This window comes from Mastigoproctus giganteus, chromosome 11, assembly GCF_048544385.1.
Source record: "Mastigoproctus giganteus isolate SK-2022 chromosome 11, ASM4854438v1, whole genome shotgun sequence".
NCBI classification, from domain to species: Eukaryota; Metazoa; Arthropoda; class Arachnida; order Uropygi; family Thelyphonidae; genus Mastigoproctus; species Mastigoproctus giganteus.
In genome coordinates, this window is record NC_143585.1 from 98340489 (window position 1) to 98365761 (window position 25273).

At 37.0% G+C, this 25273-nt stretch overlaps 1 protein-coding gene across 1 annotated transcript in view; it reads right to left on the reverse strand.

The window, feature by feature from the left end:
* The window catches only part of LOC150078287 (uncharacterized), a 910840-nt gene that overhangs the window by 226701 nt on the left and 658866 nt on the right, over positions 1-25273 (reverse strand). The window contains 1 exon segment of the mRNA XM_090384522.1: positions 10962-11081. Coding sequence (XP_090240648.1) covers positions 10962-11081 — 120 coding nt within the window.

The window sequence follows — 25273 nt, forward strand, 5'->3', positions numbered from 1 at the left end:
AAAATACTCATTCAGTTTGTTTGCTATCTGAGCAGGATCATCAACAGTCGAACCATCGATGTCAAGTGGACCAATCAGATTCATCCCTTCCTTTTAGAGTTTATATAAGTAAAGAAATCCTTGCTGTTTTTCTTAGCATCTTTTGCCAATTATTTCTCGTAATCTGCCTTCGCCTGCCTAACCTCCTTTGTGACCTGATTACAGACTAGCTTTATCTGCCATAGGCTTCTGAGTCGCTTGACAATTTATATGCATCCCATGCATTTTTCTTCTCTGTTACGAGTCTCATTAGTTCATTACATAACCATTTAGGCCTAAACCTTGAACAATATTTCTTAATAGGTATGAAACTTTTAGTAGCATCCACGATTAATTCCTTGAATGAATCCCACTTAGAATTTACTGTTGGTAACATCGTCAGTTGATCCCACTGTACAGAATTTAAAAACTGTCGGAGACCACTGTACTCACCTTTACAGAAGCAAAAACCCTTTCCTTTACCCCTGATGGTAATCAAATCTTTAAGTAAATCCCACATCAGTACACTGTGATCACTGCCACCTAGTGGTTCCTTTATCTGCAAATTCTTAATACATGAATGATCACTGCTGATAACCAGATCAAGAGTATTACTTTCTCTGGTTGCCTCTCGAACATGCTGCTGCAGAAAACACTCATCCAATAAATTCACAAAAATCTGACTAGTGTGTGAGTGACCAACCCACAAGTTCCAGTCAATATCTGGGAAGTTAAAATCCCCCATTATAAGACATTCCGATTTACTAGCCCACTCTATTTCTCTGTACAATTGTTCATTGTACTCATTCGAGTCATTAGGCCTATAACACACTCCTATTCTTATTTTTGCTTTTGCATTGCTTATGTCACACCAAACTGACTCAACAGTGCACTGTTCATCTATATCAACTGGATGCACTTGTTTTGATTTTATGTTTTTCTTAATTAGCAGCATAACACCTCCTGCCTTTCTATCCTGTCTATCCTTTATGTACATATTGTACTCCCCAAATTCCAGTTCAGCATTCCTTATATCTGTGTGACACCATGTCTCTGCTATTCCAACAATATCCGCCTTTGATGTCTTGACCAACACTTCAAATTTATCAAATTGTATTATTATTATTATTATTATTAGCCATATAGTACAAGGAAGCCTGAGGCTTATGCTGCACCAGCCAAAAAAAAAAAAAAAATTTTTGAGTTACCCTGAGAGAGAGAGAGAGAGAGAGAGAGAGAGAGAGAGAGAGAGAGAGAGAGAGAGAGAGAGAGAGAGAAGGAAATCACCAAGAAAGAGAAGAATGATGATATCCAGCTCAGGACCCTGGGTGTGCCAAGCCCATACTCACTAGATGTGAGCCCCTGGGGTTTATTTACTATACTTCTAGCATTGGTATACATGCAAGCATACATGCTCCTACTTTGTGAATTGGGGTCACATTTGCACATCTCCAGTCTGTGGGTATCTCCCCTGAGTCCAAGGAAGCTCTCATAATTATGGCTAAGGGTTTGCTTACCTCCTTTGCTGCCTCCTTGAATATAACTGGATAGATCCCATCCATGCCAGGTGCCTTTCTTGTGTTTATCTTCAACAATTTCTCTTCCACTTAACTCTTAGTTATTACAAAGATTCTCTAGCTTACTGTGGCGCCTGCGTAGCCAGGTGGGAAGGAGCAGCAGTGCGTAGCACAAGCTTCTTGATTAGACCGGGGTTCGAGTCCGTCACCACCAAATACGGAGGATGCGGAAAGGTCAGGGAATGACCACCGCAATATCCCGGAGCAATATGGCCTTAGTTGCTAATGCTCCTAAAAAACCAAAAACAACAACAGCTTACTGCTAGAGTTGAATCTTATTAATTTAAAATATCATGCCCCAGACTAGAGCAGCAAAGCAATGGGGACAAAGTGGCAGGAGTGCTATGACTTGGGGGGGAGGAGGGGGGGAGATTCTCCAACGCATTACAGCCTAAAAAAATGTGCAACTTGTGAAATGTTTGCCAAACTCTCTGGAGCAGAATATGATCTAGCCAAGGAGGATGTCTTTGTGTGTGTGTGTGTGCCAGGAGCAGAGAGTATCTAGAAATTAGCCATCAACTCAGTGTTCTACTGGGTGTCTATGAGAGCTTGAGGTGTAGGGTAGATGTCCTCAAAGAAATTAATATGAAGGGCCCATCAAGCTCTCAGCTACCCAACTCCATGCCAGAGCTCACTCCTGGGCATCAGGCAACACAGTGGCAATCTCCAAGGCAGAATGTGCTGCTCCCAAAGGAACTAGTTATTGTTGGTGACTCTATTGTCAGGGAGACGGGATAGATGGAACAGGACCAGGGTATGTTTGCAAGAGGCAAAGGTTGGTGACGTTGTAAAGCATATATCATCTTCTAAGGGCACAAAAGGTGGTACTGTTGTACACGTTAGCACCAATGACATTAAGAGCAGGAGATCTGCAGATTTACTTAACAAGTATAGGTCAATGTTGTAAAAAAAGTCATGCGTTAGGGTTAAATTTGAAAGTGTCTGCAATTCTGCCCAGACACGATAGGAGGGAGTACATGATGAGAGCCTTGTCAATCAATTCGGCCCTGGAGGGAATGTGCAAGGCTCAAGGGGTAGAATTTTTTTCAGCGTGGTCTCTGCTAGTTAACAGGAGAGACTGCGTCTACAGGGATGGGATACACTTAAATAGAAAGGGTGAGAGAATATTTGCTGATGCTATCGAGGCAGTGTTAGGTGGGTTGGAAAACTGCTATCTCAGGGGGGGATTCACAGAATAAAAGGTTAAAAGTAGCCACAGTCAGAGGTGAAGGTGATTCTTGCACAACTTCTATTAGAATAAGTAGCGACCTGGAGCAAGGAGTGCTGGGGGTTTCAGGGACTGATGGCAGTCATTGTGAAACAGGTGGGTATATGGGATGTGTCAGGGTAACTAGGAATAGGAATAGGTGCATCTATGCTTGCATGTATACCAATGCTAGAAGTATAGTAAATAAATTTTATGAATTTGAAGTGTTGGTCAAGACATCAAAGGCCGATATTGTTGGGATATCAGAGACGTGGTGTCACACTGATATTAGGAATGCAGAATTGGAATTTGGGGAGTACAATGTATACAGAAAGGATAGATAGGATAGGAAGGGAGGAGGTGTCATGCTGCTAATTAAGAAAAACATAAAATAAAAAGAAGTGCATCCAGTTGATATAGATGAACAGTGCACTGTTGAGTCAGTTTGGTGTGACATAAGCACTGTGAAAGCAAAAATAAGAGTAGGAGTGTGTTATAGGCCTAATGACTCGAATGAGTACAATGAACAATTGTACAGAGAAATAGAGTGGGTTAGTAAATCATAATGTCTTATAATGGGGGATTTTAACTTCCCATATATTGACTGGAACTTGTGGATTGATCACTCACACACTAGTAAAACTTTTGTGGCTTTATTGGATGATTGTTTTCTGCAGCAGCATGTTCGAGAGGCAACCAGAGAAAGTAATACTCTTGATCTGGTTATCAGCAGTGATCATTTGTGTATTAAGAATTTGCAGATAAAGGAACCACTAAGTGGCAGTGATCACAGTGTACTGATGTGGGATTTACTTAAAGATATAATTACCATCAGGGGTAAAGGAAAGGGTTTTTGCTTCTGTAAAGGTGAGTACAATGGTCTCCGACAGTTTTTAAATTCTGTACAGTGGGATCAACTGACAATGTTACCAACAGTAAATTCTAAGTGGGAAGCATTCAAGGAATTAATCGTGGAAGCTACTAAAAGTTTCATACCTATTAAGAAATATTGTTCAAGGTTTAGGCCTAAATGGTTATCAAATGAACTAATGAGACTCATGACAGAGTAGAAAAATGCATGGGATGCATATAAATTATCAAGCGACTCAGAAGCCTATGGCAGATATAAGCTAATCTGTAATCGGGTCACAAAGGAGGTTAAGCAGGTGAAGGCAGATTAAGAGAAATCTTTGGCAAAGGATGCTAAGAAAAACAACAAGGATTTCTTTACTTATATAAACTGTACTCTACTACTCCTCCTCCTCCACCAGTTAGCAGTTTTTCCAAACCATTAATGCCTCTTCTGTGACTTTAGCAAAGACTGTTGCACTCCCCCATTCAAATAAATACAATCTTTATTAAATAAATTCTTTTTTACTAATTAAAGCAAGCAAAATTCAGAAAAATTTCCCCCACAAGCCTTGCAGAATTCCTCAAATTTGGAGTTAAATGACAAGTCCATCATCATAAAATCTCTCATATCATTACTTGGCAAGACTGCAGCCATAAGAACATTTTTACCTGCATATTTCTCCATTTTGCATATTTCTGCAGCAAACCTTCAGCTTGTTTATGCTTTTAATTTTTAGTACCGGTGTATAATAAAACTTTGTTTAGTACTCTTAAGAATTGAAAAGTAGGTTTTAATAATATCAATCTTTGCAGGAGACAGACATATTCTAATTCTATTTCTTATGTCTTTTTTTAGAGAAAATGTTCTCAGTTTTCTTTATAATTGAATCTACAATAAAATTACCTCATTTTGATCCAGAGCATTTGGCACCTAATGATCACTTCTTAGAGTCAGGTCAGTGGGAGTGCATAACCTGGGCATTAAGGACACTTGATTATCTGCCGAGCCCTCAGTTTAAGTATGACTTTATCAATAGACAAAATGCCTTTCCAAGGCATTTTGTCTATTGATACACCATGCTTTAGTTTAGTGTATTAATGGACTTGGCACTTTATAAAAAGACCTGGCACAAAAAAATACATCACTATCACTTACAGTCAAAGAACTGTAAAAAGGAGAGCTCAGACCAGACAACAAACCATAGTCATAACAAGCCACAAGGCAGTGAATTGAAGGAGCAGTAAAATAACTCCCATGAATTTTGAAATCTCATAGGTTCTCTATAAACAATACCTTACCTTCAATCTGCATGAATATGTTCAAATGTATTCTTTAGGGCAAATTAGTTGGCCACATGTTATTAAGCTTATAGCTGATCTAATCTACATTTTGGCACCTTTGAATGTTCTCTTTCAAATCCATATATATCTTTCTTCAGAAGATATGTTGATGATGCATTTGCATAATAACCATGTACCATACCCATGAGATTTTGTTAAAATTTAAAAACTTAAGCTAGAATTTAAAATATACAATGATTATGAAAACAATAACATATTGCTTTCATAAGTCCAGCTTAATTCAATATACCAAAAGATTTATCCAAAGAAAATAATCAGTGTAGAACACAAGTATGACATGTATAAATATTTGCAATCCTAAGTATAGAAGACAAGTTTTAAATATAAAAAAGTCAAACATGCAAGTTTTTAACTGCTAGACCTCCTGATGACAATAGAAATTAGAAGTACTGCACAACCAAATAATGTGTATTATTTCCAAATGAGACACTAATTAACCCAATTAGCATGATGATTAAGTGGTGTCTGATTATTTCTTGCTATTATAAGAATGTTTCTAATATGTATTTATATACTTTGCACTACATGCAAAAACGGCTGGATTGAAAATGGCTGATGATGATGATGTTGACATGCAAAATAATGTGAAGCTGAACTTGATGTCATTTATCATTTCATTTGAGACCAGAAAACAATTAGATTTTGTTTTTTGTCTATTTATTCAATTTATATAAATGCCATTTCTAAGACTTTATGCTAGAAATGACAGAATTTTGAGATTGGCTGTTTCTCAGATATCCACTTCTCCTATTATCAATTTTGCAAATAATGTGAGTTGTACTGTACTAATGCTGAGATATTTAAGTCAGTCTAGGCAAGGTTATTGTTGACTAGGATGTGGACATGGTACTCTCTTGATAAAATAACAGAAAATAGATAGAGGACTACAGGATAAGTATTGCAATTTCATTATTTTAAATTTAGCTAGTGACTTTGTAAGTTACAACTTGCTACTCTTACTGCTATAATACTGGTGTTTTGCTGGAATATCATAGTGTAATCAGTAGCATAAAAGAAAAGTAGGGTTTTAATTGTAATAAATAAGTATTTTGAAGGTTTTAATCACTTTTTGCGCATATATCTTTTCTGTTTAGCTAAGGATATCATAATTTAGCATTGTGATCGTTACGGTATAGTGTAACTTGATAACGTATATCTCGAATTTGATAGTTAAGGTATAACGTAAAACTATATAGCAGAATACCCATTACTGCATTAGCTTAGTATAGTATAGTAACTTAATTGATTGAATATATTAACCTTATTAATTTTCATTGTAAATAAATTAAATCGTATTTAAACGGAAATCATGCCCCAGACTAGAGTAGCAAAGCAATGTACACAAAGTAGTGGGAGTGCTGTAGCTCAGGGGAGAACTGAAGGGGGCGATTCCACAAGGCATCACAGCCTAAAGAAATGTGCAACTTGTGAAATTTTCACAGACCATTCTAGGATAGAGCATGATGTTGCCAAGGGGAATGTTTTTGTGTATGCTCGATGTAAGCAGTGTGAAGAAGTTAGGTGCCAATTCAAGATCATTATGGGGCTTTATGAAAGCGTGAAGGACAGGATAGATGCCATTGAACGACTTAAATTGGAGAACCCATTAAGCTCTGAACTACTCACATCAATGCCAGAGGTTGCACTTGATCATCAGGCAACACAGCGGCAACCTTCAGAACAGAATGCGCTGGTCCCACAGGAGCTAGTTATTGTCGGTGACCCTATTGTCAGGGAGACGGGAAATATATTGTGAAAAAAGGATAGGTGGAATAGGACCAGGGTATGTCTGCCAGGGGCAAAAGTTACAGATGTTGTAGAGCAGATATCATCTTTCAAAGACACAAAGGGTTGTTGTACGTGTTGGCACTAATGACATTAAGAATAAGGGATCTGCAGACTTACTTAACAAGTACAGGTCAGTGTTGAAAAAAAGTTGCAAGTTACGGTTAAATTTGAAAGTGTTTGCAATTCTGCAGAGACATGATGATGATGATGAGAGCCTTGTCAATCAATTTGGCCCTGGAGAGGTTGCGCAAGGCTCATGGGGTAGAATTTTTTCCAGCATGGTCTGTGCTTGCTAACAGGAGAGACTGCTCTTACAGAGATGGGATACACTTAAATAGAAAGGGTGCAAGGTGCAAGAATATTTGCTGATGCTATCGAGGCAGTTTTAGGTAGGTTAGAAAACTGCTAGCTGGGGGGGGGATTCACAGACTAATAGTAGCCGCAGGCAGAGGTGAAAGTAATTCTTGCACTGTTTCTATTGGAATGAGCAGCAGCCTGCAAAGCGAGGTACTGGGGATTTCAAGGGCTGCTGGGAGTCATCATGGAACAAGTAAATACTTGGGTTGTGTTAGAGTAAATAAGAGTAAGAATAGGTGTATATATATTTGCATGTACACCAATGCTAAGAGTATAGTAAATAAATTTGATGAATTTGAAGTGCTGGTCAAGATATCAAAAGCGGATATACATGGTGTCGCTCAGTAATAAGGAATGCAGAATTAGAATTTGGGGAGTACAATGTGTACAGAAAGGATAGGAAGGGAGGTTGGGTTATGCTGTTAGTTAGGAAACACATTAAATCTAAAGAAGTGCATCCAATTGACATTGGGGACAATGCAATGTTGAGTCAGTGTGTGTGTGACATAAGCACTGGGAAAGTGAAAATGAGAGTAGATGTGTGTTATAGGCCTAATGAATCTGATGAGTATAATCACAAATTGTGCAGAGAAATAAGAGTGGGCCAGTATATGAGAATATCTTATAATGGGGAATTTTAACTTTCCAGATATTGGCTGGAACTTGTGGGTTGGTCACTTTTACACTCACAATGCTTTTGTGGATTTATTGGATGATTGTTTTCTACAGCAGCATGTTAGAGAGGCAACAAGAGAGAGTAACACTCTTGATCTGATTATCAACAGTGATTATTCATGCATTAAGAATTTACAGATAAAGGAACCATTTGGTGGCAGTCATCACCACAGTGTACTAATTTGGGATTCACTCAAAGATATAACTAACATCAGGGGTAAAGAGAAGGGTTTTGCATTCATAAAGGTGTTGGACAGTTTTTAAATTCTATACAGTGTGACCAACTGATGATGTTAACAACAGCAAATTCTAATTGGGAAGCATTCAAGGAATTAATCTTGGAAGCTACTAAGCTTTTTATTCCAACTAAGAACTACTGTTTAAGGTTTAGGCCTAAATGGATTTCAGATGAACTAATGAGACTCATGGCAGAGAAGAAAAATGCATGGCATGCATATAAATTTCAGGCAACACAGAAGCATACGATAGATATAAACTAGTCTATAATCAAGTGACAAAGGAGGTTATGCAGGTGAAGGCAGATTATGAGAATTCTTTGGTAAAGGATGCAAAGAAAAACAACAAACACTTCTTTACTTATGTAAGCTCTAGAAAAAAGGGGATGAATCAGATTGGTCCCGTAGATATCGATGGTTCAAATGTTGATGATCCCGTTCAGGTAGCTGAAAAACTGAATGAGTATTTTGTATCTACATTCACACATGAGGAATTATTTAGGGAGGTAAATAACAGAAGTCTATCAAACTCTAACAGGGAGCTAAAGGATTTTGTAATAATCCTTTAGATTATTGAGAGGTAATTTTGAGAGCAAAGTGGAGGAGAAATTGTTGAACCTAAGAAAGGCACTTGGGGTAGATGGGATTTATTCTGTTATATTAAAGGAGGCAGCAGAGAAAGTAAGAAAAGCATTAGCCATAATTATTAGTACATCCTGGGATTCAGGGAAGGTCCCCACAGACTGGAGAATTGTGAATTTTCTCCAATACACAAAAGGGAATCAAAGAGTGACACAAGTAATTATAGATATGTTAGTTTAACTTCTGTTCTGGAGAAAATAAAGGAGTCACTGGTTAAAGAAGCATTGCAGGATCATCTAGACAAGACTGCAGTTATAGTTCAGACACATCATGGGTTGGTTAGGGGGAAATCTTGCCTGACCAATTCGACTGGATACTAGGATGTGGTCACAAAGGAACTGGATGCAAAAAATAATTTTGATATAATATACTTGGATTTCAGGAAAGCTTTTGATACTGTTGTACATAAAAGGCCATTGTACAAATTGGAAAAGTGGCATTAACGGAAAGTTGCTGCTATGGATAAACTGATTGCTGAGTGAGAGACGGTAGAGAGTGGTAATCAATGGATACTGCTCATTGTGGACTAATTTAATTAGTGGTCAGGGTTTGGTGTTGGGACAATTGTTGTTTTCTTTATTTACCAACGATAATGATGAAGGTACAACAGGCTGAATGTCCAAGTTTGCAGATGATACAAAGGTTGGCAGAGTTGTTAATGACAGTAATGATGGTACACTTCTGCAACAGGATCTCAAAAAGTTGGGCAGATGGGCCGAGAGGTGGCAACTGAAGTTTAACATTGACAAATGCAAAGTAATGCATATGGGTAGCAGTAACCCCAGAATAATGTATCAACTGTGTGGTACTACACTTAGAGTAATGGAGAATGAAAAGGACCTCATGGTAATTGTGCAGTCAGATATGAAGTTTTCTGAGCAGTGCAGACAGGTTGCAAGAGTAGCTCATTGTGCCTTGTCAATGATATACAGGAATTTTGTGAGCAGGGATAAGGAGATGATTGTCCCCTTAAATAAGGCAATGGTCAGGAGGCCTCATTTTAGAAAGGATGTGGAGCTGCTGGAATGAGTACAGAGAAGGGCAATGAGAATTTGATGAAGGTAACAAAGGGTTGCTGTCACCAAACAAGGTTTAAGTTCTGCAAATTGCAGCGTCTGGAGACTAAGACCTGAGAGGTGATAAAATTGAGGCATATAAGGCCTTGAATGGTTTGAGCACACTCAGTGTTGGTGGGATTCTTCCTCTTTCCCAAATTAATTGCCTGGGCAGACCTAAATTGAAATTGAGGAAAGACAGTTGTAGAAAAGATGTGTGGAAATTTGCCTTTAGTCAGTGAGTGGTTGATTTCTGGAACAAACTTCCATCTGTCATTGTGGAAGTTGATAAATTAAATAAATTCAAAGAAGAACTAGAGAAAATTTTGGAGCGAATGGATGGATAAAATGGGATTTTTTTTTTTGATTGATGCCGTATAAGCATGCTTTCTTGAATTTTATACCTGCTAATGATTAACAGAAACCAATGAGTGATAAATATTATACAGTGCAATACTTCCATACGATAAGGCAATAGCTTGAACAGTTATGGCGCTATTGTATGAGATAAAGCTGAGCTGAGCTGAGCTGAGCTGCTGACAAAGTTTTCTGATTCCCTATGCCTGTATTTTGCTTCAGCTCTGTAGTTTCATAATCATTCATGTGGCTAAGTTTCTATGAAATGAAATAGTGGATAAAAAACGAAGGCAAGCATTTGTTTTATCATAATTTACAAATTAATTGGGCTCTAAAATTTAAGCTTTGCTATAATGCTCATGTTCTCATTCCTCATTTTATGTGACAAATAGTGCAATTTACTTTAAGGAAATATAAACAATAGGTAGCTGTCAATATGTGTTCTATATATATATATAGACCAAGGGTTAGCAGTCTTTCCAAGGAAGTGTGCCTGAAAGTTCTATGTAAAACAACCATTTACTCTTATTTTACAGACATTAGTATAAAAAAAAGTAACTAAAGGTCTTTGAACTACATTTATGATGCACCTTGCTTTAAAATTAAATTAAACTATAACTGGCATAATTAAATAAAACCATCTTGTTTGTTACAGTTTCCAACTCCTGACAGAAGAGGAATAAATAACAAATTTTCAGTCATAATGCACAATTCTAATAGAAAAATGTCCAACAGTTTTCAATTTATATAGTAAACAGTTTAATTATAAGCATAAATAAAATTCTGAATATAACAAAGATAAATAGCTTGGCTAATAACAAAAAAGGATATGCTGTAAGTGCAAGAGGATGCCTCTTACATAATTTCTTAGCAGTATTTTCATTCACAGAGGATACTTGATAACAGGCACCTGAGCTTAGAGTTCGTCGTAACTGAGAAATTTCTGGCTTGTTTTCTGTAATAATTTTTTTCTTTTCTGATTAGATATTCAGTGCGGCCCTTTCAATTATTTTTATAATTATAAAATGCGCCCTAATCCAAGAATTTTTAATTTAAATATATCATTTGAAAATACAATAATCAAAAACACTAAAAATGGCAACCATTGTAAGATTCTCTTTCTTTTTTTTTTTTTGCCTCTAAGAAGTGAACAGATGATGCTCATTAAAATCAAAAGCCTTGGCAGGCATTAAGAGTGTTGTTACAGCATTTTTTGTATTCAAAAGTTAGCATAGTTTGACAATAGTGAAATATGTTCCCATATTGTGTGGGTTTCAAGTTGGTGTTTATAAGGAAATAACCCAAGAATTGACTGCAAGATTCTCTATGAAGTGGTGGTAGTATTGCAGCTGAAGAACTTGATGCAAGATTCTCCTAATGCTTGTCTGACCTAACATTTGTTTTTCTAGATTCTTTCTTGTGAATTTTTTCAGCCCTACTTCTTTCCAGTATTCTAAACGGAGGCCAATGACGATAACTTTTTTCTAAATATACTATATACTTCCTATTTGTACGAAAATATGCTGTTTGCATATTAGTACAACATGCAAGCCCTCATGAGTTTCAGACCCCCTAAATTAAATAGCTTATTGATTTATGTTGGGATGGGGTAGCTGAGAGTGAGGGATTTTTAGATTTTTTTCTATTGTTCTAATTTTCTATAGGCTATAATTAGCGAAAATGTTTTTATATATCAAGCTTAACATATTTTTAACTGACTCATAGTTCTCCATTTAAACAAAAGAGGAAAGTCCTGGAGAATGTTTCATGAGCAGTTTAAAAGGCGGTAGATGACTTTCATCAACCGGTGAAAAACCACCACTTTGCTTAATGGAAGCTTGAAGTGGTGAAACCCATGTTTAGTCTCTAGAGCAAAGTTTCTAGTATCCCCCTCCCTCCATACTTCTCCTTCAACCCATGCACGGTACTAAGTACTATAGGTTTTGATACCTTTCATGTTTGGGGTTTTCATAAAAAAAATAAAATAAAAATAATACTTAAAAAGTGAATAATCATTCATGGTCAGGTAGTGAACAGGATAAGAGATCTAGTCACATTACACATCTTTCATCTGAACATATTTTCCTCTCTTATGCACTGAATATAAACATTACACTAAATTATTTGTGATCAGGACCATTTTTATATGGAAGCTTTGGATATAGTGATGTCATCTAAAAGCTTTTGGGGGTAATACAGTAATGATACCTTTTCACATAGTGAGGTTGGTTTTTTTTCTTTAAGCATCTGTACACTTAGCCTTGACATAGTTATGCTAATATCAAAAATTTCAGTAAAGGATAAATGTGCTTTGGTATAAAGAAATTTAAAATAAAATTTCATAACTATGTCAAGGCTAAGTGTACAGATACTTAAAGAAAAAAAAAAAAGAGAAAGAAAAAAAAAAAAGAAAGAAAAAAAAAAAAAAACGAACCTCACTATGTGAAAAGGTATCATTACTGTATTACCCCCAAAAGCTTTTGGATGACATCACTACATCCAAAGCTTCCATATAAAAATGGTCCTGATCACAAATAATTTAATGTAATGTTTATATTCAGTGCATAAGAGAGGAAAATTAATGAGGGCTGAATGAGATATAATTAACAAAATTTTCTAAAGCCGATACTACATACACATTGTTTCTCTACATTATTGTGGCATTACTGGTATTAGCCAAAAATCTGGTAAATCCCAGGATGCATTTACCAGTTTGCATTGGATAAATGCAGAGTATGCATGAGAATTATTTATTTTTTGTTCATTAGAGGCTGTTATTGAATGAATGAATATACGGCAGTATGTATTCATTCCATAATCAAATTATTTTTAATTTTGTCATTTTTCTTGTGAGCTTAAAAAAATCATATGAAGGATTAAATTATGAGTTTAATGCAATGAACTGTTTTAACTATAATTCTTTAACCATTTTTTTAAGTACATAGATACATATTTTTGAATTTTTTTTATAAACATAAAATAAAACTTATGTACATCAGTTTTTTTCAGTCAACATAAATAAGTTTTTTTTGTGCATGGCTTCTAGGAAGTATGTATATGTACATTTTTAAGGTATTTTCAAATATGTTCATTAATGTACACACTGTCTTAAAATTTTTCATAATGTGCTGCCATCTCATTTGTTTTTCAAACTATTAACAGACAAGGTTTTAACTATTTCACAAATATGCAAATACACAAATATGCAGGTATGAATATTATTTTACTGTAAAAGCACAAAAAATCTGGTAAATCCCAGGGTTTACCAGTTTGTATTGGAAAAAGTCCAAAATATCAATACTTTTCACTTTATTTCTGAGTTTACTGTTTTGATACTGCAAGCTCATTTTGGTAAGAGGTTGATGTTTGAAATCCAGCAATTCAAAATACATAAAGTTAATTTTTTTAAGAAAGTTAAGTCTTCACAAATTTAATGTATTATAGAAACATAAACTAAAAAAATATATGAATTAATGCTTCATATGTTCTGTACACCATATAGATATATCTTATACAGGGTGTCTATAAATTATTCACCTGATTATGAAGCTTGATTAAAATGTTATTTGAATGTGTATCTTAAAATGGTTTGCTGCAGTTGTCAAAGCAACTTAATGAGATTTTTCTCATGCAGTTGGCAACCTTGATACCAGCAGGCATTACAACAGTGCAGCATTAAAACAGTGACAGTGCAGGAGAAAGCAATGCATGTGTGTTGTGGCTGTGGAATACCAAATATCCAGTGACTGTAAAGAGATGTTTTCAACAGGAATTCCACAAAAATCCACCTATGAAAAAACAATCAGTGAGGCAATGGTTGAAACAATTTCAACAAACCAGTAGCATGCTTTCTCAGAAAGGAGCAGGTAAGCCTAGTGTATCTGTAAATAAAGTTTCAGAAATTCAGGACATGTTTACCTGAAGTTATACAATAGATTTTGTCGACATACATCGATAAATTTTGTATCTATCTGCCTGGCAAGCCTGCAGCTGCAAATACTGCCAGCAAACATTGCACAGGGTGGTTCACAAGAAATTGAAACTTTATGCTTACAAAGGTGCAATTATCCAGGAAATTAAGCTTGACAACAAACCACAATGAGAGGAATTTGCTGTTCTTGTTCTCAACTGTATAGAGGAAGGTGGGAACTTTCTGAAAAATGTTGTTTTCTGTGATGAAGCAACATTCCACCTGTTTGTAAAGTTAACAGACACAATTGTTACATATGGTGATTTGAAAAGCCCACTCAGTTCATGAACATGAGTGTGATAGTCCCAAAATGTGTGGTGGACATTGTCCTTCAGTTACATGATTAAGCCATTAATCAACGAAAATTTTTTTCTGAAAATTACGTAGATATGCTTGAATTGTATGCTGCATCTCACTTGGAAGATATGCAACCACACATGTTCTATCAACAAGGTGGGGCACCACCACCATACTGCAGCTTGCATGTACACAATTTCCTCAATAAAAAATTTCCTAACTGATAGATCAGCTAAGATGGTACCATTCTATGGCTTCTTCATTCCAGATATATCCCACTTATGGATTTCTTGTATGGGAGCTATGAAAAGGTGTATGCAAAAAATGTTAACAATATCACAGAGTTAAAAGACCTGACTGAACAGGTAGTGACTTCCATTTCTCAAGAGGTGCTTCAAAACAATTGGAATGAAATCGGCTATCATTTTACGTGATAACAAAGGTGTTTGTTTTAAGGTTAACTGAAGTGCAGTTGTGCGACAAGAAATTGCGATAACAAATTCTTTGAGTTGCTTTATCAAATGCAGCAAACCATTTTACAATACATATCAAAATAAAATTTTACTCGAGCTTCATAATCAGGTGGATAATTTATAGACACCCTGTATATCTCATGTTTCTGTGGCACTTCGAATTACATATCATGTTAGATGATCTGCATGCACATTTCTTGATGAAACATTTTCATGTGCAACTGAATATTTAGAATCCTTGTCCTCTAGTGACATGTCTCAGAGCTTCTGTTAAGCTGATTTCTTTGAATACTACATTCTCAAAAGACTGTTACTAATGGTGCAAAAAGCAAAGCAATGATATTTTTTGGTTCATTCACTTAACCATTTTTAAACAAGATCATGGGGGAGAAAAATTTGCTATCCCCTTGTTTAAAAATTGGAAAAGTGAATAAAGCATTAAATTATTATTGTGTAAATTTTCACAATAATAATTTAATTATCTCTTTTCTGACTTTTGAACAAGGGCATGGGAAGGGAGGTATTACCTATATTTAGAATATAGCAAATATGTTACTCAGACAACCTTTCAAGGATAGCAGTTATATCCCCCATACTCTTCTTTGAAAATTGAAAAAGAGAAAATTGAACAATACATAAAGGGGAGCAAAGACAATTTCTTGCTTCAACCACTTTTCCAATTTTTAAACATGGGATGGGGAGGATATCTGCTATCCTGCAAAGTTGCCTGGGTAATACAGTCAATATAATTCAAATAAAGTTAATAAGGTATTCGATCATATCAATTTACGGTTTATGTTTATATTTAGATGAACTAATGAAACTAATGGCAGAAAGAAAAATGCATGGGATGCATATAAACTATCAGGTGACACAGAAGCCTAGGGTAAATAAGCTGGTCTTCAATCAAGTAACAAAGAAGGTTAGACTGGCAAAGGCAGATTACGAGAAATCCTTGGCAAAAGATGCAAAGAAAAACAGCAAAGAGTTCGTTACTTACGTAAACTCTAGAGGGAGGGTGAAGAATCTGATTGGTCCACTTGATATCAATGGTTCGACTATTGATGATCCTACTCAGGTAGATAAAAAACTGAATGAGTATTGTGCATCTACATTCAAACATGAGGAGATATTCAGGGAGGGAAATGCCAGAAATTTATCAAACTCTGGCAGAGAGCAAAATGATTTTGTAATAACTGAGGGGAAAGTGGAGGAGAAATTGTTGAAGTTAAACAAGAACAGCAACTGTGGAGGATCGGATCTATCCAGTTATATTAAAGGAGGCAGAAAAGGAAGTAAGCAAACCCTTAGCCATAATTATGACAGCTTCCCCATGGACTGGAGATGTGCAAATGTGTCCCCAAATCACAAAGGGGATCAAAGGATGACACGAGTAATTACAGACCTGTTAGTGTAACTTCTGTTCCAGGGAAATTAATGGAAGCACTTGGTAAAGAAGCACTGTAAGATCATCTAGACAAGACCGCAGTTATAGTTCAGTCACAGCATGGGATTTGTTAGGGGGAAGTCTGTCTAAACAATTTGATTGGATACTAGGATGTGGTCACAAAGGAACTGGATGCAAAAAATAATTTTAATATCATATACTTGGATTTTATGAAAGCTTTTGATACTGTTGCACATGGAATACTACTGTACAAATTGGAGATGTATGGCAATAAGGGCAAATTGCTACTATGGATAAAGGTATGATTGAGTGTGGAGAAGACAGAGTAGTAGTCAATGGACACTGTTCTTTGTGGACTAATGTTATTAGTAGAGTTCCCCAGGGTTTGGTGCTGGGCCCATCACTGTTTTCTGTATTTATTAATGATATTGATGAAGTTCCATCAGGCTTAATGTCCAAGTTTGCAGACAATACAAAAGTAGGCATGGTTGTTAATGACACTAATAACAGTACACTACTGTAACAGGATCTAGAAAAATAGAACAAATGGGGTGAGAGGTGGCAACTGAAGTTCAACATTGAAAAATTTGCAGTATTACACTCAGGTAGTGGAGAATAAAAAAGACCTGGGGGGTAATTCTGCAGTCAGATATGAAGTTTTAGCATTAGCATTAGTACAGGCATATGATGCAAGAAAGCAAGCTTAAGCAGCATCAACCAAAAAAAAAAAAAAAAATGCCGCTCCCATTTCACCCCTCTGTTTGTTCCAAATACCTTTCCAGCTCAGCCTTAAATTTATTTAGGCTATCAACTTCCACAACAAATGATGGAAGTCTGTTCAACCAATTAACTACCTGCTGGCTAAAGGCAAACCTCCGCACATCTATCCTACAAATAAGAATCCTCAATTTGAATTTATGCCCTCTCAAGTGATAATTCTGAGAAAGAGGAAGAATCCTATTAGCATTGCTCAAACCATTCAAGGCTTTATACACCTAAATCACATAACCTCGTAGATGCCTAGTCTCCAGACATTGTAATCTGCAAAAATTAAGCCTTTCTTCATAAGAGCAACCCTTCGTTTCAGTCACTAATCTTGTTGTCCTTCTCTGTACTCTTTCCAACAGCTCTACATCCTTCTTAAAATGAGTCCTCCAGACCTGTATACAGGTCTGGAGGACCATTGCCTTATACAAGGGGATAATCACCTTATTCCTTCTAGAAATATTCCTCTATATCATTGACAACACACCATGAGCTACTCTTGCAGACCGTCTGCACTGCTCAGAAAACTTCATATCTACCTGCACAATTACCCCCAGGTCCTTTTCATTCTCTACCACTTTCAGTGTAGTACCACAGAGTTGATATGTTACTCTGGGGTTACTACTTCCCATAAATAGTACTTTACATTTGTCAATGTTAAACTTCATTTGTTCAACTTCTAGATCCTGTTGCAGCAGCGTATTTTCAATAGTGTCATTAACAACCCTGCCAAGCTTCATATGGTCTGCAAACTTGAACATTAAGCCTGATATACCATCATCAATATCATTTATAAATACAGAACACAACAATGAACCCAACACTGATCCCTGAGGGACTCCACTAATAAGATTAGTCCACGAAGAACAGTGTCCATTGATTACCACTCTCTGTCTTCTTCGACTCAACCATCCCTTTATCCATAGCAGTAATTTGTTTCCAATGCAGCCCTGCTCCAATTTGTGGAGCAGTCTTCCATGTGCAACAGTCTCGAAAGCCTTTCTAAGATCCAAATATATGATATCGAAGTTATTCCCTGCATCCAGTTTCTTTGTGGCCACATCATAGTATCCAATCAAATTGGTAAGACAAGACTTCCCCTTAACTAAACCATGCTGTGTCCGAGCTATAACTGAAGTCTTGTCTAGATGATCCTGCAGTGCTTCTTTAACCAGTGCCTCCATTAATTTCCCTGAAACAGAAGTTAAATTAAATTACTAACATTACTTGTATCGCCCTTTGATCCTCCTTTGTGAATTGGGGTCACATTTGCACATGTCCAGTCCATGGGTACCTCTCCTGAGTCCAAGGAAGCTCTCATAATTAGGGCTAAGGGTTTGCTTACTTTCTTTGCTGCCTCCTTTAATATAACTGGATAGATCCCATCCACCCCCGGGTGCCTTTTTTATGTTTATCTTCAACAATTTCTCCTCCGTTTTCCTATCAGTTATTACAAAATCATCCAGCTCACTGTCAGAGTTTAATTAACCTCTGGCATTCCCCTCCCCGAATAAGTCCTCATGTGTGAATGTAGATGCAAAATACTCATTTACTTTGTTAGCCACCTGAGCTGGATCATCAACAGTTGAACCATGAATATCCAGTGGACCAATCTTATTCATGCCCTTCCTTCTAGAGTTTACATAAATAAAGAACTCTTTGCTGTTTTTCTTTGCATCCTTTGCCAAAGATTTCTCATAATCTGCCTTTGCCTGCCTAATCTCCTTTGTGACTTGGTTACAGACCAGCTTATATCTATCATAGGCTTCTATGTCACATGTTAATTTATATGTATCCCATGTATTTTTCTTTTCTGCCACATGTCTCATTAGTTCACCTGACATCCATTTAGGCCTAAGCCTTGAACAATATTTCTTAGCTGGTACGTAAAGCCTAGTAGTTTCCAAGATTAATTCTTTGAATGCCTCCCATTTTGAATTTGATGTTGGTAACATCATCAGTTGGTCCCACCATATAGAATTTAAATACTGTCTCAGACAACCGTAGTCACCTTTACGAAAGCAGAAATCCTTCCCTTTACCCCTGATGGTAGTTACCTCTTCGCGTAAATCCCACTTCAGCACACTGTGATCACTGCCACCTAATGGTTCCTTTATTCTTAATGCATGAAGAATCACTACTGATAATCAGATCAAGAGTATTACTCCCTTTAGTTGCTTCCTGAATATATGCTGCTGTAGAAAACAATCATCCAATAAATCCACAAAAGCCCTTGCTAGTGTGTGAGTGACCAACCCACAAACTGACTAGACACTGCTCTGTCCAGCGATGTCGACTGGCTGCACTTCCTTGGATGGTATGTGTTTCTTAACTAATAGCATACCCCCTCCTCCCTTCCTATCCTGTCTATCCTTCCTGTGCACATTGTACTCCCCAAATTTCAGTTCTGCATTCCTTATATCTGTGTGACACCATGTCTCTGATATCCCAACAATATCTGTCTTTGATGTTTTGACCAACACCTCAATTTCATAAAATTTATTTACCAAACTCCTAGCATTGGTGTATACGCAAGTACATGCACTTCCTATTCTTAGCTACCCTAATACCAATCCATGTGTTTACTTGTACCGCAATGACTCCCAGCAATCTCTGAAATATCCTGCCTCTTGTTTTCCAGGCTGCTACTCAATCCAATAGAAGCAGTGCAAGAATCACTTTCACATCTTCCAGCAGCTACTGTTAATCTATTAGACCTTGTATCCCACCAAGCTAAGCAGTTTTCCGACCCACCCATAGCATCAGTAAATATTCTTGCATCCTTTCTGTTTGAGTGTATCCCATCACTGTAGAAGCAATCTCTTCTGTTAACAAGTACAGACCGGACTGAAAACAATTCTAACCCTTGAGCCTTGCACAATCTTTCCAGGGCCGAATTGATCGACAAGGCTCTCATCATATACTCCCTCCTATCATGGGTGGTGGTGCCTCCGTAGCCAGGTGGGAAGGAGCAGCAGTGCGTAGCACACATTTCTTGATTATACCGGGGTTCGAGCCCGTCACCACCAAATACAGAGGATCCGGAAAGGTCAGGAAATGACCACCGCATATTCCCGGAGCAATATGGCATTAGTTGCTAATGCTCCTAAAAACCAAATAGCAACAACAACATCGTGTCTGGTCAGAATTGCAGACACTTTCAAATTCAACCCTAATTCACAGCCTTTTTTTTTCAACAATGACCTATACTTGTCTCTTAATTAAGTCTCTTACTCTTAATATCATTAATGTCAACGTATACAACAATATCACCTTTTGTGCCCTTAAAAGATGATATCTGCTCTACAACATCATCAACCTTTGACCCTGGCAGAAATACCCCAGTCCTCTTCCACCTATCCTTTTTACATACCATGTTCCCTGTTTCCCTGACAATGGAGTTACCGACAACTACTAGTTCCTGTTGGACCAGCACATTCTGCCTTGGGAGTTGCCGCTGTTTTGCATTATGATAAAGTGCAAGCTCTGGCATTGATGTGGGCAGCTGAGAGCTTGATGTGCCCCTCAATTTAGCTCCTTCGAGGGCATCCACCCTGTCCTTCAAGCTCTCATATAGGCCCATAACAACGGTGAATTTTCGCCCGATTTCCTCACACTCCTTACATTGCACACACACACAAAGACATTCCCCTTGGAATATCATGTCCCGTACCTGATTGCTCCACAAAGAGTAATTTTCTGAGCAATGCAGACAGTCTGCAAGAGTAGCTCATGGTGTCTTGTCAATGATATATAGGAATTTTTCTAGCAGGGATAAGGAGGTGATTATTCCCTTGTATTAGGCAATGGTCAGGCTACACCTTGAGTACTGTATACAGGTCTGGTTGCCTCATTTTAGGAAGGATGTAGAGCTGCTGGAACAAGTACAGAGAAGTGCAAAGAGATTGGTGAATGGAACAAAGGGTTACTTTTACAAAGAAAGGCTTAATTTTTTTTTTTTTTTTTTTGATTTGATAGTTGTTGGCGCATCGGCTTCTGTGGCCATATTGCACCTCCCAAGGTTTTTGCAGTACTTTGATCCAAGCCCGAGGCGGGAATCGAACCCGTGACCTTTGGGTTGCCGGGCAGGTACTTTACCCACTCGGCTAGCCCGGTCGGCTAGAAAGGCTTAAGTTCTGCAAATTGCAGTGTCTGGATTCTAGCTACCTACAAGGTGATCTGACTGAGTTCTAAGGCTTTGTTTGAGCAAACTCAATTGCTGATGGGATTCTTTCTCTTTCCCAATTTAATTGCTTGAGGGGACACAAATTCAAATTGAGAAAAGATAGTTGTAGAACAGATGTGTTTAAATTTTTCCTTTAGCTAGCGGATTGCTGGAACTAACTTCCATCTGTCATTGTGGAAGTTGACATCGTAAATAAATTCAAGGCATTTGGAGTGACTGGATGGGTGAAATGGAAATTTTTTTTTTTTTTGCTGATGCTGCATAAGCTTGCTTTCTTCATCATATGCATCTACTAATGCTAATTCTAATGTTTCTGTGATTTCTATACTACAGTTTTTGAAGAAAACTTTCATAAAACAAAATAATTTTACTTATTTTGAATTGTTGCTTTTACAAATTGTATTCATCATCCCTTTTCTAAAAAAACAAGCAAATGTAAGTATTTACCATATCAGAATGGTAAAAATTGGAAATAAATGGAGTGTTGATATTTCAGACTTTTACCAATGTAAACTGATAAATTCTGGAATATTATTATTAGTAGTAGTAATAGTAGTAGCAGCAAATAAAGCAAGAAAATATGCTTATACATATTCAGAAAAAGAAAGAACCAACTCTTCACATATCAACTGACCATCCCCTCTAACTGTTTGTCTAGTTCTTTCTTGAATTTATTCAAATAACCCACTTTTACAACACCATATTGAAGTTTATTACAACAATAATCACTATTCTGGCAGAAGGAAACTTTCCACACAACCGACCTGTAACCATCTTTCAAGTTGAATTTATGCTCCCTCGTATGTAGTATGAGCAAGAGTAAGGATTCCATCAGTATTGAGCTTACTCAAAGCCTCAAACCTCAATCAGATCTCATCACAGGTGCTTAGTCTCCAGATGCTGTAATTTGCAAAACTCGAGCCTTTCTCGATAAGAGCAACCGTTTGTTCCCCTTACCAATTTTGTTGATCTTCTCTGCATCTGTTTCAACAGTTTAGCATTGTTAAGCAATTTGGTATATTATATTATTTGTATTTTGGGTGGTATTAATATAATAATACATATTATTATTATGACAGCCAAAATAATAACTAAAAAAAAAAAATAAATAAATAAAAAATTCCTACATCGCCTTTCCATTCCTAGTTCTTCCTTGAATTTATTCAAACTACCCACTTCCACAACAACAGATGAGAGTTTGTTCAAACAATCAACCATGCACTGGCTGAAAGTAAACCATCACATATCTATCTTTTAACCATCTTCCCATAGTTTGAATTTATACTCCCTTATGTGTATAGCCTAAGCAGAAGAAGAATGGCATCAGCATGGAGCTTGCTCAGTCCATTCAAAGCGATAAACCCCTCAAATCACATCACCTAGTCTCTGCAATTTGCAGAGACTAGGTGATGTCACCTAGTCAATGCAATTTGCAGAACTGAAGCTTTTCTGGGTAAGAACACCATTTTGTTCCCCCAACAATCTCATTGACCTTCTGACATGCTATTATTTTTCCTGACACAGAAGCTAAGCTGAGAGGTCTGTAAATACTCATGTCATCTTTTGATCCTCCTTTGTTAATTGGAGATACCATTGCACATCTTCGGTCCATAGGGACTTCCCTTGAATTGAAAGGTACTCTCATAATTATGGCTAAGGGCTTGCTTCCATTAATATAATTGGATAGATCCCATCCACTCCAATAGGATGGAGGAAACTCCTGCTAAATGAAGGGAAAAAATAGTTAAATCTATTGAAGGGCCAGAATGAGAATCAATCCTAGACAAAGGTGTTCTTTATGTTATATTCAACAATTCTTCTTCCATGTTCCTCTCAGTTATCTCAGAAAATCATTTAACTCCCTGGTAGATTTTGCAGAACTTCTAGCATTCCCTTCTTAAAGAACTCATGTGCGAATATACATGCGAAATACCTATTCAGTTTGTTACCGATCTGAGAAAGATGATCAACAGCTAAGATGATCGACATCAAGTGAACCAATGTGATTCAAGCTCTTCAGTCTTTGCTGTTTTTCTCTGCATTCTTTGTAGAGATGTCTGCTAATCTGCCTTAATTTGCCTAACCTTCTTTGTCACTTGATTACAGATTATTTTATATCTTCCATAGGAACTTCCATATCACCTGATAATTTATATGCATCTCATGCATTTTTTTTTCTCTTCTGCCACAAGTCTCATCCTTTCACTTGGCATTCTAATCCAAGCACAGTACTGAGTACTATAGGTTCTTATATCTCTTGTGTTTGGGGTTCTCATAAAAAAAATGTAACTCTAAGGCTCCAATAGCACTTCTTAGTTGATATGAAAAGCCTAGTAGCTTCTCTGATTATTTCCCTGAATGCTTCCCTTTTAGAATTTGCTGTTGGTAACATCATCGGATAGTCACTCTTGTGAAAGCAAAAGCCTTGCTCTTTACCCCTGAAAGTAGTTATGGCTTTAACTAAATCCCGCATCTCACACTGTGATTACTGCCATCCACAGGGTCTTTAACATGCACTTTCTTAATGCATGAAAAATCGCTGCTGATAATCAGATCAAGAGTATTGCTTCCTCTTTTTTGCCTCTCTCCTATATGCTGTTGTAGAAAACAGTCATCCAACAAATCCACAAGAGTCTTGCTAGTGTGTGAGAGACTTATCAAGTTTCAGTCCTTATCGGGAAAGTTAAAATCCTCTATTACAAGACATTCTGATTTATTGGCCTACTCTATTTCTCTGTATAGCTGTTTGTTATACTCATCACAATCATTAAGCACACCTAGAGCACACTCATACTCCCATTATTGGTTTCCCAGTGCTTATGTCACAATAAAGAGACGACATGGGACTGGCCATCCATGCTGACCTGATCCACTGCCTTAGATTTAATGTGCCAGCTGACCTTTGGGTCCTTTTTGTACATATTGTACTCCCCATATTCAAATTCTACATCCCTTGTCTTAGTCACACCATTTCTAAGATATCCCTACAATGTCTGCATTTGATGACTTAGTACTTAAAATCTGCCAAATTTTTACTATGCTCCTAGTATTTAGTATAGATGTGCCTGTTTTTAATCTTAGTTACCCTAACACAGCCCATGTATTTACCTGTTTTGTGATAATCCACAGCAGAGCTTTAAATCCTTGACACCGTACTTTTCAGGATGTTGCACATTCCAATAGTAGTAGGTCCTTTTCATTTTCCACTACCCTGATTGTAGTACCACACAGTTGGTACATTACTCTGAGATTAATGCTACTCACATTCGGTACTTTTCACCTGTCAATATTAAATGTCAACTGCCATTTCTCAGTCCATCTGCCTAATTTTGTAGATCTTTGTTGCAGTAGTTTACCTTGAATACTGACATTAACCATTCCACCAACCTCTGTATCATCTGCAAACTGATTAGTAAAATCAGTGTCCGTTAATAACAACTCTCTGGTCTCCTCCCACCAATACATCCTTTTATCCATAGCAGCAACTTGCTCTTAATGCCACACTGCTCCAATTTGTACAGCAGTCTTATGTGCAACAGTATCAAAAGTTTGTCTGAAATCCAAGTATAGATATCAAATTTATTTTTTTTGCATACAATTCCTTTGTGACTGCATCATATTACATAGTATCTAATCAGACTGGTCGGAGAAGATTGCTTCTTAACAAACACGTTTGAGTCTAAAATATGACCGCTCCTATCTAAATGGTTCTGTTTTACTTCTTTAACCAGTGACACCATTATTTTCTCTTAAACAGAAGTTAAGCTAACATGTCTGTAATTACTCCTATCATTCTTTTATCCTCCTTTGTGAATTTGGGATTCATATGCACACACCTCCAGTCTAGGAACTTCCTCTGAATTGAAGGATGCTCTGATAACTATGGCTAAGGGCTTTCTTACCTCCTTTGTTGCCTCCCTTAATATAATTGGAGAGATCCCATTCACCCCAGGTGCCTTTCTTATTTTCAATAATTAACTTCACAACTTAAACAATTTCTCTTCCACTTTCCTCTCAGTTATTAAAAAATCATTTAGTTCTATGTTAC